At 33.2% G+C, this 13,632-nt stretch overlaps 1 protein-coding gene across 3 annotated transcripts in view; it reads left to right on the forward strand.

Moving 5' to 3' along the window:
* The window catches only part of LOC106457895, a 19,685-nt gene extending 10,262 nt beyond the window's left edge, over positions 1-9,423 (forward strand). For all 3 annotated transcript variants that reach the window (XM_022383958.1, XM_022383957.1, XM_022383959.1), the window contains exons 3-5: positions 5,255-5,524; positions 6,159-6,253; positions 6,992-9,423. In XM_022383958.1, coding sequence (XP_022239666.1) covers positions 5,255-5,524; positions 6,159-6,253; positions 6,992-7,144 — 518 coding nt within the window. In that variant the 3' untranslated portion in view covers positions 7,145-9,423. The remainder of the gene's footprint in view (positions 1-5,254; positions 5,525-6,158; positions 6,254-6,991) is intronic.
* Positions 9,424-13,632: the final 4,209 nt, after the last annotated feature.

The raw sequence follows: 13,632 nt of genomic DNA on the forward strand, positions 1-13,632 counted from the left end.
CAAATTTTGGGGTAAAAAGTGCGTCTTATACACCGAAAAATACGGTACTTTTTATTTAGTAATAAGTTCATTTAAGGGCCAGGTTTTTGAGTGAATTTGAGGTCAACAGTATTGATTACTTTTGAACTGTTGTGTTGTTATTTGGTGTATTAGTATCAATTTTATTTGTGAGTTGGGTTTTGAAGTTTTTTTCTGGTAGTTGTTTATTGATAATAGTTGGTGGAAGTTTGTCGGTATGAATGAAGGAATGCTTTATAAAGTTGATTTATCTATGTAGTCAATTGAGCAAAGTCTTGAAGCTATGTTTATAAGGTTTTTGAGTATGTTGATTTTTTGTTTTGATTTTGGGCGGAATTTTAGGGCCTGTGTGAATGATTTTTCGGGGAATTTTAGTTTTGAACTGTGTGTCGGATCTAATAAAGTCGAGGTTAAAAAATAAAATTGCTTGTTTTTTTTGTATTCAATAGTGCCCCCCAGTAGTTCAACGGTATGTCTAGAATCCGGGTTTCGATACCCGTGGTGGGCAGAGCACAGATAGCTCATTGTGTAGCTTTGTGCTTAATTACAAACAAACATTGTATTCAATAGTGAATTTAATTTTAGGGTGAATGGAGTTTATGTGTTAAAAGAAAGTGTGTATGTGTTCGGTAGAAGTAAAACCAGCACAAGTGTCGTCGAAATATTTGTGCCAGTTTAGGGAAGGATAAAGCGCGGATTGTATGGCTAGTGTCTCGATCTGGGTCATAAATACTTTGGCGAGAACAGGTGAAACAGGGTTGCACCATCTGTTTGAAGAAAGTTTTTTGTTGTTGAAAATGAAGTTGATTTTTGTTGTTGTGAATTATAGGAGGAAAACAAAAAACGTGCTGAGGTTATGAATTAAAGGATTGGGTCATTAAGGGAAGCTTCGGTAAACAATGACATAACGTCAAAGCTAGCCATTAAGGCTATAGGGTTTAATTGGTTTAATGTGTTGATGAAATTAAAGACATCTTTAAAAAGAAAGCTGCAGATGTTATGTAAGGTGTGAGGGCTCGGGATATGTATTCACCAAGATTATAGTTAAATGAATCATAAGGGGGTAGTATAGGTCGTATGGGGCAGTCCTGTTTGTGTGGTTTGGGAATGCCATAGTTGTTATATGCATAGGTCAATTTCCTTAGATAAAAATAAAGATCTTCAGTAATCAAGTTGTCTTTCTTCATTTGTGAAAGTTGTTTTTTATGTGTGTTTATTGGGTTGTTTGGGATGGGTTTAAATGTCTTACAGTCTGAAAGGATGTTGTTCATTTTGTCGATGTATTTTGTGTTGTTCATGATTACTGTAGTGTTGCCTTTATTAGTTTTTAGAATTTCAATGTCAGTATATTTTTTCAGGTTGAAGATGCGTTTTATCTCGTTACTTGTTAGATTAGTCTTCAGTTTACAGGTTTGGTTAATTACATTAATTGTCTTATTGGAGAATTATTTGAAAAAATTTTTAAGATTCAGTTTTTGGGACCTTTGGGAAACCACATTTTGTTATAGTTACCTATCATGAAAGTCTGGTGGTCAGAGTTCTGGATTTCTTCTTGTAGTTCGATGCTGTTTAAGGTGGCGGTGGTCTTTTGTTGTTTTATGTAGTGAATCACTAGTCTTTACCTACTCTAGCCGTCTCCAAACTTTTATTTTCCAAAAAGTGGGTTCCTCGTCATCAAATTTACTCTTGACTTGTTTGCACTTTCCACAAAGTTAAAAAGGTTAAAAAAATCCTTTAAAGCAATACGAGTGTGCATCATTGAGGCACAGAGCAATATCCTAACTAAATCTACAAAAGTTCTAGGGAGATGGACTGATAACGACCCCACCCCAAGTCCGCCTACCAAGTTTATTCTTGTTATCTTCAGAGTTGTGGGAGGAGATAGCTTGGAATACATACAAACCTATAAGTTAAACCTACAGAAGTTCTAAAGAGCTAGAAAAATATGGGGAGAACTTATTTGCAAAACCCGTTGATAAGACATCGCTCGTCTTCATCATGGTGACATACGAGCTTGAAACATCTAAACGAAATCGAGAAAAGAGTAGAATAGCTAAAGTAGAGAAAAGCCAAAAAAGTAGAGAAAAGCTCAAGCCAGAGCAGCCTGACTCAGTTGGGAATATAGTGTGGACTACTGAGCTGCACTATGAAACAGATGTTGATTTTCTTTGGCAACACCTGTAGACCGCATTTATGTCAGTGGGTGAAACTATCATATTAAGAAACACATCAGGGAAAACAAAACGTGGCAAAACAAGGCTATAGTATTTGGATAACATAAAAATTGGACAGGAAAAATCTGGTTAATAACATTAGAGCTGCAACAAATAATAAATAATGTAGAAGGATCATAAATCGTGCTGCTGAGACGTTCAAACGTCAAATATGACGATGCCCGAGAGATGTCTTAATAGGCTTTCAAACATACCCTTGATTCTTGATACTAGCATAAAATCCCCGCGCTCCTCTGTGGGGCTCAAAGGTTCCTTCATAAAGACCCCTCATGGTTAAAAGATGCTCAAGTCTATCGACCAATCTCCTGCATTATCCCGAGTTACTTCTATAATATCTAACCCGGGGGTCTGTACCTGAAAAAGAAAAAAAAAAACTCGTTAAGAAACCTACACGTGGTACCAGAATTTGTTTGCCAAATTTGGGTCTGCTAGTTTGTGAGTAAGGGTATGTTGAAGTAGTTTCAAACATGGCGTCCCCGAGATCCCGAGTGAGACCAGGAACACAAAATTTGATTTGGTGGAGTATAATTATATATTTAAACTTTGATGTCACACCTGTATCGATGTGCCATAATTATGAGTCTTCCATTCAACTTATCTCCGTTATGGCTTTGGCACTTGGTAATGGCAGACATGTTTTTCACCTATTAGCTATTGTAATGACACTTGATAAGTGTTGGATATACAAGACTGTTTAGTGTAGGCATTGTTATTTAATTTATTTTGTGAGTTAACATTTAATAATTGTTTAATTTTTCATAACAAAAGAGTTAAAAGTTAATCATTTTAAAGGCGATAGTATAACAAGTTTGGTTACGTGACTCTGTACGAGTCGTACGTTGTGTTTGCAATTACATTGTTGTCGAGGCTTAAGTATTATTATTGAGGTCATGTTACTTGAATCTTCAGTATTTTTCTCGTTACCTTAACTAAGTATTGTTAAATCAGTGCAGTTCGCGTACTTTACAGAAAATTCCAGAGGCCTCAGTGATCAACATATAAATAGCGGCGACCAAACGAGTGAAAGTGAAGTGAAGAAAGGTAAAAATAGAGACAAATTACAAAACGTGAAGTTAGCTGGCGTGTGAGTGATTAGCCTTAGTGGTTGATATTTTAAAGTGAGTTTCACAGTTTAAATAGAGATAAGGAGAATATTTTGTCTTGTCAAAGGGTGTTCTCAAGTAATTGAACCCGCCTTTGTGGACTTTGACGAAAAGGAGACAATTATTTAAGGTTCATGATATAGCTGTGGTAACCCACGGGATAACGTAAGTAAATTACTCACTGATAATATTGTGATAAAAGTACAGAAAAATATTTCGTCTTGTCAATTGAATTCTAAAGTAATTGATTCATTATAAGTGGACCTTTGACAAGAAAAAGATAATTATTTACAGTTTGAGATGTAACTGTGATTTCCATTGTGTAACGAATTTTTGTACATACGTTTGACATAAATATATTATTTTAAAATAAGTGGATTGTGTGCTGTCCGTTTATTGTTTGAATTTATGAAACAGGTTACAGATACCAACTGTAGAAGAATCCTCAGCCCACTTACATTCTTAAAATCCTGACAATAAGGTCATACCAATATCCTAGGGCCTCCAGTGATATCTTCCACCCTTGAAGACGTCACATTTACATGTTACAGCCTCTAGTTATAGTTTTGATATAGATTAGGTCCAAATTTACATCTCGTATTAATGTTCAAACATTTGAACGTACAACATATAGAATAATATTTTTTTTCTGGTTATGAACTAAAAAGAAATATAAGCATCACCTTTCTTATTTTATATGAAAAATAGCAAATTATACCAGTGTTAACTTCTACCCCTTATCACACCGAACTCCACCAAATTATTTAAATCGATTTCCAGACACAAATACATCTTAAAGATTCGGAGACACAAGAAATAGCCTGTTTACATCGTTTTAAACTGTAAAGGAAAATCCTTTTATGATAGTTTACTACTTTTTGATCCCTCAGACAATCGTATATAAGGTATACGTAACATACAGGTATTATGTCATCAATTAATAGATCCACTGTGGGCATAACAGAATAGTAGTAGCATGTTATAAGACTGTACCTAAAATAGAGTATATAAAGTGCAAAAGCCTTATAACAATAACAGTTGAGACAAGAGTCAAACAAAGTATACTATCCAGTGTTTTCCGACACAATGTGCTATTCTTAGGTTTTGTTGTTTAAGTGTCATGTATAAGGAAAAGATCGTGAGTCTAGAACTGAAGAGAACTGGCTAGAAGACTGCTGACTTTTCATGACATTATTTTTATCTTTTAGTGCACCGTTTTGCACCTTTTTAAATACAGTGTCTGCATTTGTTACTAGATGGCAGCAGTATACGTAGTGTGAAAGTTCGAAATATATTGTTTTATTTTCTTTCTATCTTATGTTAACAATTTAACCCAAATTTGAGCTTGGAAATATGCAAGTCTTGGAATATTTGGTTCTTAAAATACGTATCTGGCCAGGTACTTGATTTTCTTTTAAACAAGTAAATAGTATTTCTTCAGTTTTGTATCATTAAATATGTCTATATGTAGTATGTATTGTATTATGTTTACCTAGATACATTTTATGGTAGAGAAAGTTAATATTTCAAACTTTCATTGCTACATAGGATAAATACTGGTGCATTATTGTGTGAAATCGGATTAACATACCTACTTATGAATTCATCACCTGAAAACCGAAATGTCAGGGCAATAAAACAATTCTTGAACCCAAGCCACACGACACAATGGCGACATTGGATTCTACCTTTTATATTGAGATACGCATTTGTAACCACCAGTCAATTCATTTGTTTTTCTTTTTTATCTATTATATTTTAATGTTTGGCATGCTGAATAGGACCCGCAAATAAAATAGAGAAATGTCCATTAAATTTTGTTATAGTGTTAGTCAACACTACCAAATGAAAGAAGGTTCTAAGTAAGTACTGTTTTTCATGCGAACTTTATACTTGCAGAGCATCAGGTTCAGAAAGGAAATTACGGGTTATGGACTAAGTACATAAGAAGTTTTCCACATTCAGCAGAACAGAAGACTTCAGCTGATTTTCCTCTTCCGCCGCATAGCGTCGCTGCAGGCGTTATGGCAGTCGTCCACTTACTTATGCAGTTAGCATTTCTTCCTGCTGCAGTCACCCATTGTGTGCAGGTTGTTAAGGACGACCAAGACCTAATTCTAAACGCCAAGATACTTAATGTGGTGAAAGTTGTTCTGTCAATCTTAGCAAGTAAGTTGTCTGTTTTGGTAACAGCAACTAGATGTCAGGATGCGTGTTTAAGCTCGCAGACTTTATTTTTTAATTCTAAGAAGAAATAAAACGCAATAGGGCTTTTGTGTTGTTTTTTTTAAACTTTGTTTCTAGACAGTTAAAAAAAAGAACTTGGAATCTGAAAATACTATGAAAGCATGAAGAATATATATATTTCTCATTCTATCGCATGATATCGCTTTATCCCAACATTTGTCCATGGAGAATCAAAACGCTCATTTTGGATTAGTTAGTGTTTGTAAAACGTATTTGATTTCATACTGGAAATAAGAATAAATATCAATTCTTCAGTTTTGTACTAACGTATTTATAGTGTTTTTAGGCACACTTTTAGTAATGTTGGAACTTAAAAATCGTATTTTTCATTTCACTTTATTTGAGCATAAGAATAAACTGGACAATCTTTTGTTTCTGGTGTAGTATTTATTGAATCAAGACAATTGTGTCGTTGTATTTTGGTTTGGTGTACTGTCGAAAAACATTTAGAATCTCATATATGAAAAGTAAACATGTGAATAAACTTTTCTATTTACTAGAAGAGCATACATGAATGAATAATATTATTAATAAAACTATCGTTATTATTTTACAGTTTTCTCCAGTTTGCTTGTTATTGTCTTTATAACAGTAGAAGAGAATCAGTCTTTTGAGACCAAGGTATATAAAGGACCAGCATTTTGGGTGCAGGTAAGTAGCATTTACTAGTATTATTAATTATTCCTTTACTGCATTATTAGAAATTATCAGTTTTCCCGTCAGCTACCCAGGAATCATAACAACCCTTATATTTTCGCCTAGATTACCAATTGAATTCAACCCACACAAGTCACAGTGGCGGCTTTGAATTCTATGTTTTACATTGAAATATTTACGTATCAGATAACCAACTCGTGTTTGAAAAAGTTGTGTATTTCTTTTTCAATGTGAAAAACGTTATTTGATAGCTAAGTGAAGCACGTAGAGGTTATTTCTGAAACTGCTGATCATTAGACTAGGTATTTACATGTGATTCACGGAGCTTCTTTTGATAACGTTGTCAGTTTTTAATAGTTGTTTTTTTTTAATTCCTGTTGGTATTAATAACAGTACAGTAAAGACTTTTAAGTGCAAAACCATTAGCTGCGATCTTTATGTAGTGTGTATTGTATGATATCTATATAAGTACATTTCATGGTAGTTATATCTCAGATATTCATTCCTGTAGTAGATAGACAGACTGGTACAGTGTTATGTGAAATCAGAATTAATTACACACACAAAAGTTAGGACAATGAAACAGTTCTTGAATTCAATCCACACACGTTAGAGTGGTGACTTTGGATTCTACGTTTTACACTGAAATATTTTGGTATTTGTAACCACAAGTCAAATCATTTATTTGTTTGTCCTTTTATTTATTATATTTCTTATCCTTTCTTTTTAAAGAATGCGGTGGTTTCAAGCAACGTTGTACTTTCGTTTGTATGTTCACTTGAAGATGTTCGACACACAGAATTGGGATCCACAAAGAAAGTAGAGAAATGTCCATCACAAGTTGGGGTAACAGAACAATATTCAAATCCCTCGTATACACCATGAATATGAATACGTACGAACACTGAGATATACGACTATATAATTATTCTAAATAGACTTATGTTGTGATCCTTCTCTAGCAAGATAACAGGACAGTTATCACCACTGGCTAAGAGCGAAAACCATTGTGTGCTATATCACGCAATAACAAAACTGGAGTGTAAATTGTTTATTACTGTTAGTGGAAACTAAGCTACGGTTGCCTGTGTTGCTAGTTAACTAAATTAGCATCTGACATAAGGAAAGAAAACCATCTTATATCGATCAGTTCTTATCTCATCCAAAAGTGTGTTACATACAGTTTATTACTTTAACACTTTAAAAAATATGTGTGCACAATTTTTATTTTCTAGTGAATCTTTAACGAGTAACTTTTGTTCAAGTGAAACGTCAAAATGTGTGTTACAGGCAGTTTAATATTTTAACACTTTAAAAAATATGTGTGCACAATATTTATTTTCTTGTGAATCTTTAACGAGTAACATTTGTTCAAGTGAAACGTACAAAAAAAGCCGAACTTTGACATAAAAAGAATAGGTAAACTGGCTTTTAAAATTTTCAGTAATTTACCGGACATGACTGTGGTCGTTTTTAAAGCTCTTCTCTAAGTCTCAGTCATTAAACAATCAAATATGAGCTGCGTAGTTTTATCTGAATGAGGAGAATGGTAAGCTCCAAGAATGTCACTACGTAGCTAATGCACTGTATACTTCCAAACTTTGTTAAATATATACTCCATGTACAAAATATCGCTTAAATGATATATATATACACATATATATATTTGTATTTAAAAAGATGTTTATTAGATGTAGATAAATTCTATATATATATGTGTGTGTGTGTGTGTGTGTGTGTGTGTACACACATACTTAGGTAGATAGACAGTTTTATCAGAATCTATTTTGTTTTAACACTGAAAAATCTTTTAAGTTTTTAGCGTTAAACCTGTTTTTTTTTCGTGCACGTATTAATTCAGTGTTTAAGTTCGACTTATGGCAATAGTACATTTTGGAATAATTTTGTTGTTTTTTATAGATTTATTGATAACTTTTTTGTTTGTTTCTCAGTTTACCTAATCAGTTGAAGGATGTTTAATAAACATACTGTATAATTGTTGATGCACTTCTATTATGAAACAAACCTCGACGTAACTGCAAATATAATACTTATCAAAAAATAATTTAATGTCGGCCTGGCATAGCCTGATGGTTAGGACGCTCGAATCGCAAACTGTGGGTAGAGGAATCAAAACATGTCGCCGAACACGCCCTTTCAGCCGTGGGAGCGTTATGACGTGACGTTCATTTCCAATATTCGTTGACAAAGAGTAGCCAACGAGTTGGCGGTGAATGGTTTTGACCAGCTGCTTTCTCTCTTTAGCTTATCACTTCAAAATTAGGGACAGATAGCCCTCGAGTAGCTTTGTGCGAAATTCAATGAAATAGCTTTCAGTCTCATCGAAGGTATGATAAGTAAATAAATAAGGTGACTTTTGAAACAATAATTTATATGATTTATATATATGATTGAGGAAATTCCAATAAAGAAATATATTTATGTTAACTGTTCTTCACTGTTCTCTCCAAAATCTACTATTTGGTATTTTCAAGAATGCCACTTTATTGATACATAAACTAGGCGATCCAAAGTTCAAACGTAGCCATCCTTAATTTATAACGCTGAGAACAGAGAGGGCTACTTTTAACTGAATAGTGAGATTTATTGTCACAGTACTAATGTCCCCATAGTTGAAAAGCCTGTTCAAGACCATATTGTGGCTCGAATCTTTGATCTTCTGATCCTCACCTTCGCACTCTAACCACGAGGCCACGTCCAGCCGTCCAAAAGCCGAAACAATGTTATATATATATATATACAGATGAATACTCTACTAAGAAAAAATTGCACAGTTGTAATAGGAAAATATACCTCTAATTCCATGTAAATGTAAGGAATCCGTAATTTTATCTATGGTATTGCATTATTAAAGTTTTGTTTACATGTGGTTGGTGATTTTACTTTTAAGCTGTGATTTCGTAATATGCCAAATAAATTTCAGTTGATAAAAAATAAGCTCATAAATATTTGCAGAAAATAATCAAACATATTTGTTGTCATAGTTTTGAGAATGTGGTTGTTGTTGTGCCTTAAACATGAGCAAAGTGTTTCTAAAGAAACTATCTAGTCTTGGCTGAATTTGTCTTTGTAATATACGTTTTGTTGTTTATATTTAACGTTTGAATTAAATTATTTCATATTTACTTAACATAAAAAAAAAAGAAGACGCCAAAAAATATGGAAAAGCACAACGATAATCTCTGTGTAAAGTGATCTTGAACGTTCAAGAGTACACACCATTCATATTGCTATAATATTATGGAAGCTACTAGTACTGAGCTGGTTTTATGAACATATGCTACAATGTTGACCAGCTAATGGCTCCTTATAACACTTAGCTTCATCTGAATTGAGACAAGGAGGCATATCTTTAAGCTGCTAATATAATACTAAAAAGTGTGTCATATGATTTGCTCTTAAATTAAGAAAATTATATTTGTAAAGTGTTAAAAAGTTTATTGATTGAAACTTCTTTATCAGAGAGCATTATCACAACACAGAAATAACCCTAGAATTAAGTTTATTCAGAGGAAGTAATTATTTTACAGTTCTAATACACGCACATGTACATATATTATACTTACATAAAATATAAACAGCCAAAATTATATCTGCCTTTTTTTCAGTACTTTACAAGATTGGTCAATATAATGTGAATGAATTAAAATATGGCGTAATACGTAAATCCTTGAAAGTTGGATCTCATTCATAAGTTTGGTGTCATGATAGAATATCCAAAGATTGTACATAATGATTTTAACAATAAAACCAACCTAAAAAAGAAAGAATGAAGCTATCAATTTAGGAGGATCCAAGTACTGGTGGACTAAAGACGACAAAATAGTCTTTAATTTTAGGAGCGTAGATGTATTTTTAGATTAAGAACTGACCTAATTGTTAACATTGAAATATTTCAATTTCAACGAAAAAAAGCAGTTTCGTGATCACTATTTTTAATACTAATAATTATATCGAAATTAAAATATGTGAAATTGAAAAACAAAATATAAATTCAGAAAATATGAAATATAAAAAACGTTATTAGATATTAATAATTAATATTCTATTTGAATCTTAGCTTTTTATAAAAACTAATTTTAACATCATTAGGTTATATATATTTAACCAATTGAATAAGAAAGTATCAGCGTAGCTACAGCGTTATCTGTAATTCATGTATGTTGCAGATCAGCGTTTCCCAAACTTATGTCATCCATGTCCTTGCAGAGAGATTGTGAAGGTAAATAAAATGTAATTTACACCACATGTGTAAATTCATTTTTTACAAAATAATTGGGTCGAACGCGGCACACTGGCTAGTCTGCCGGACCATGGATTTTTCAGTTTATTTTTCTTTGGTTCGCTTCCCATTACCAAAAAAAAAACCACACTACGCACATTGAGGTCGAGGTTACCTTATAAGAGAGACGGTCAAGTCCAACTATTCGGTCAGACAAGGGTTAGCGGAAGATGCTGTTCACTAGCTGGCCTTCCCTCTAGTGAGTCCATTCTACCAGTTCAAAATTAGGGACGGCTATCGTAGATTTCTTGAGTAGTTTTGCGCGAATATTGAAAAACAAGGAATCAAAATAATTTGCTCTCTTCTATGAAATCATTTAATTCAAAATTTATTGCGAGGTTCCACGAAGATTCTGATAAATCTTAAATATATACTGGTTATTAATTAAAAGTATTCAAACACTGGATTAAACTATCAACACCTCGTGCGTACTAAGTAATAAAGATGTTGGTATTTGAGCTTGTAAATGAAGCAATGATCCTTAGTCTGGATAAGCGAAGCGTATTAAAATATTTTTATGCTGTTAGTTGAGTCACGAGACATGAAGTTTAATAACAAAGACAACAATTTTATCCAGTTCCTACCGATTAACTCCATAAAACGTTCCAAATTTTGTTTGATGTGGGCGTCTTCTCCACAAGAACTCGCTTTCGAAGCTATTAAAGCGTGTCTGTTTCATTTCATACAACAGTGACCTCTATCTGTGTAAAATTTTCAATTGGAAGCTTGAACAGACCTAAGTATCCTAGTGACGACCAAGGAAATTACAGTCGATTTATCCAGCACGCCAAGCTTGAAACTTTTTGTATTGTATTTTTATGAATAGTGTGCAACTCGCAAATGAAAAAATAAAACTCAAAACGTACAGTCTTTGTAAAATCAAACAGTTCTACCTGGTACCCATTGTCACCTACTTTTAATAACCTGAACTCGGGTAAGTTTTTGTTTCTCAAACAATGTACAAAAGGGATACAGTCTTTGTAAAATCAAATAGTTCTACCTGGTACCCACTTTTAATAACCTGAACTCGGGTAAGTTTTTGTTTCTCAAACAATGTACAAAAGGGATGAAATGTAAGCAATGAAATTTTTTTCAACACCTATGTGGCACGGTGCAGCAGTAAATTCGTTGTATTACCGATCCAGTTTTTAAACCCCTATATCGCACGAAACTCTCTGTATTAACGATTCAGTTTAAATTGTCCAAACCTTTACAAAGCATTGGTTACACGCTAAAGGAAGTGAAATACCACAAGAAAATAAATGTCTATACAGTGTATATAATTTATGGTTACAATATAGTATTGTCGATGTTATTCAGCTGATAACATTCAAGAGCAACATACAATATGTAAATTTCGCTATGTTGAACCAATTAAAACATACGTGATCAGAGTCCGGACGCACACATGGTTTGCAGTTCCTTCAGCGATTATAATACTCCATTTACATGTATGTATTTCACAAAATGATGTTTTATAAAACATAGACTGACATGCAGACAGAGAGATAAATGGTTAAAGTAGATTGATTTAAAAATAGTTAAACAAATAGAAATACTCGAACTAAGTTAAAACAGACGTAAAGGAATGCAGAAAATCGACTAGCGCTACAAAAAGCATTGACAGTACAAGAACTACAAAAGTACAAAAAAGCTAGACAGTAAGATAATTGGTTTTACACAGGTAGACAAAAGACAGAGTAATGACAGATAAAAGAAGCAGGTTGACAGACAAAGATAGATCGATATGTAGATGATATCGGCTTACTGGTGTTTGAAATCAATAAACAAGCACTTGCAAATAAGAATAACAAAAGAAACTGAAAAATATCAAAGTTAGGAAACATCTATAAATATATACATATTATTGGGTCAAGATAATCATATCAATGATATCGTACGTAGAAATGGTGATAAAATAATTTTTCTAAGTTAAAAATAAATCAAGTATTTTATATTAATTCTGATCTCTCGGTGGCTCCCTCTTTATTACTCAGAGCGACGACTGTTACGAATTAGAGAATGAATTAATATACTTTAAACAATATCGGATATAAGAAGTAAGAAAGCTGTCTGTAATAGCAGTAACAGCTGCTTTTTAATCATAAGATACAAAACTTTGTACTTAGGTTAATAAGTAATACGAATTTCTCAAATAAAATGAAATAGAAGTCACAATCTCAGTAAAATCGTTTGAACTATCAATTGTACAATAACCTTCACTTGATGAGAACCCTGAAAACAAAGTGAGGCTCATTACGAAACAATCGAGGCCTAACAACTGCATAATAACCTACCCATGACGAGTACCCAGAAAACAAACTGAGAAAGAAAAGGTGAGACTCATTTCGAAACAGTTGGGGCCTAACAATTGTGTAATAACTTTCGCACGATAAAGCACACACAAAAACAGGTTCAAAGAGAAGTGTCAACCGTTACCAATCTTTAGAACCAACAATAGGTTACTTTAATATTCAGCTGATAACCCTCAAAAATAGAGAATGATGTCAAGTGAAAACTGTAAACAACTATTTTAAGAATTTCATTATTTAATTACCAGTCCCTGAGAGCCCCCGGTGGCACAGCGGTATATCCTGCGGACTTGCAACGCTAGAAACCGGATTTAGATACCCGTGGTGGACTGAGCACAGATAGCCTATTGTGCAGCTTTGTGCTCAACTATAAATAAAACAAACCATTCCCTGAGAACTCAGCAAACACTGTGACTAACGATCTTAGTAATTTTAGGAGATTCAGACATTTCTCTAATTCTCTTGATTTTTAAATGGTCTATTTGAGATCAGTTTAGTTCTTATGAAAAGCTATTTAAGCTTTCCAAAGAAAGGAAAATATTTAACATCGTTTTGAAACGAATAGCAAAATACAAGTATCAATTTGACACCAAAAAGCGTTCTCTTGTTTTAGCCAATAAGTTAATTTGTTTGAAAATTACAGTACAATAATATGACGTATTTTTATAAGCCTTAGGATATACAGGCAGCATATTTGTGGCGAAAACGAAGTATTATAGGAGTATCATAATTACTTTTTTTTCGGCCCGGCATGGCCA

This window comes from Limulus polyphemus, unplaced genomic scaffold, assembly GCF_000517525.1.
Source record: "Limulus polyphemus unplaced genomic scaffold, Limulus_polyphemus-2.1.2 Scaffold388, whole genome shotgun sequence".
NCBI lineage: Eukaryota > Metazoa > Arthropoda > Merostomata > Xiphosura > Limulidae > Limulus > Limulus polyphemus.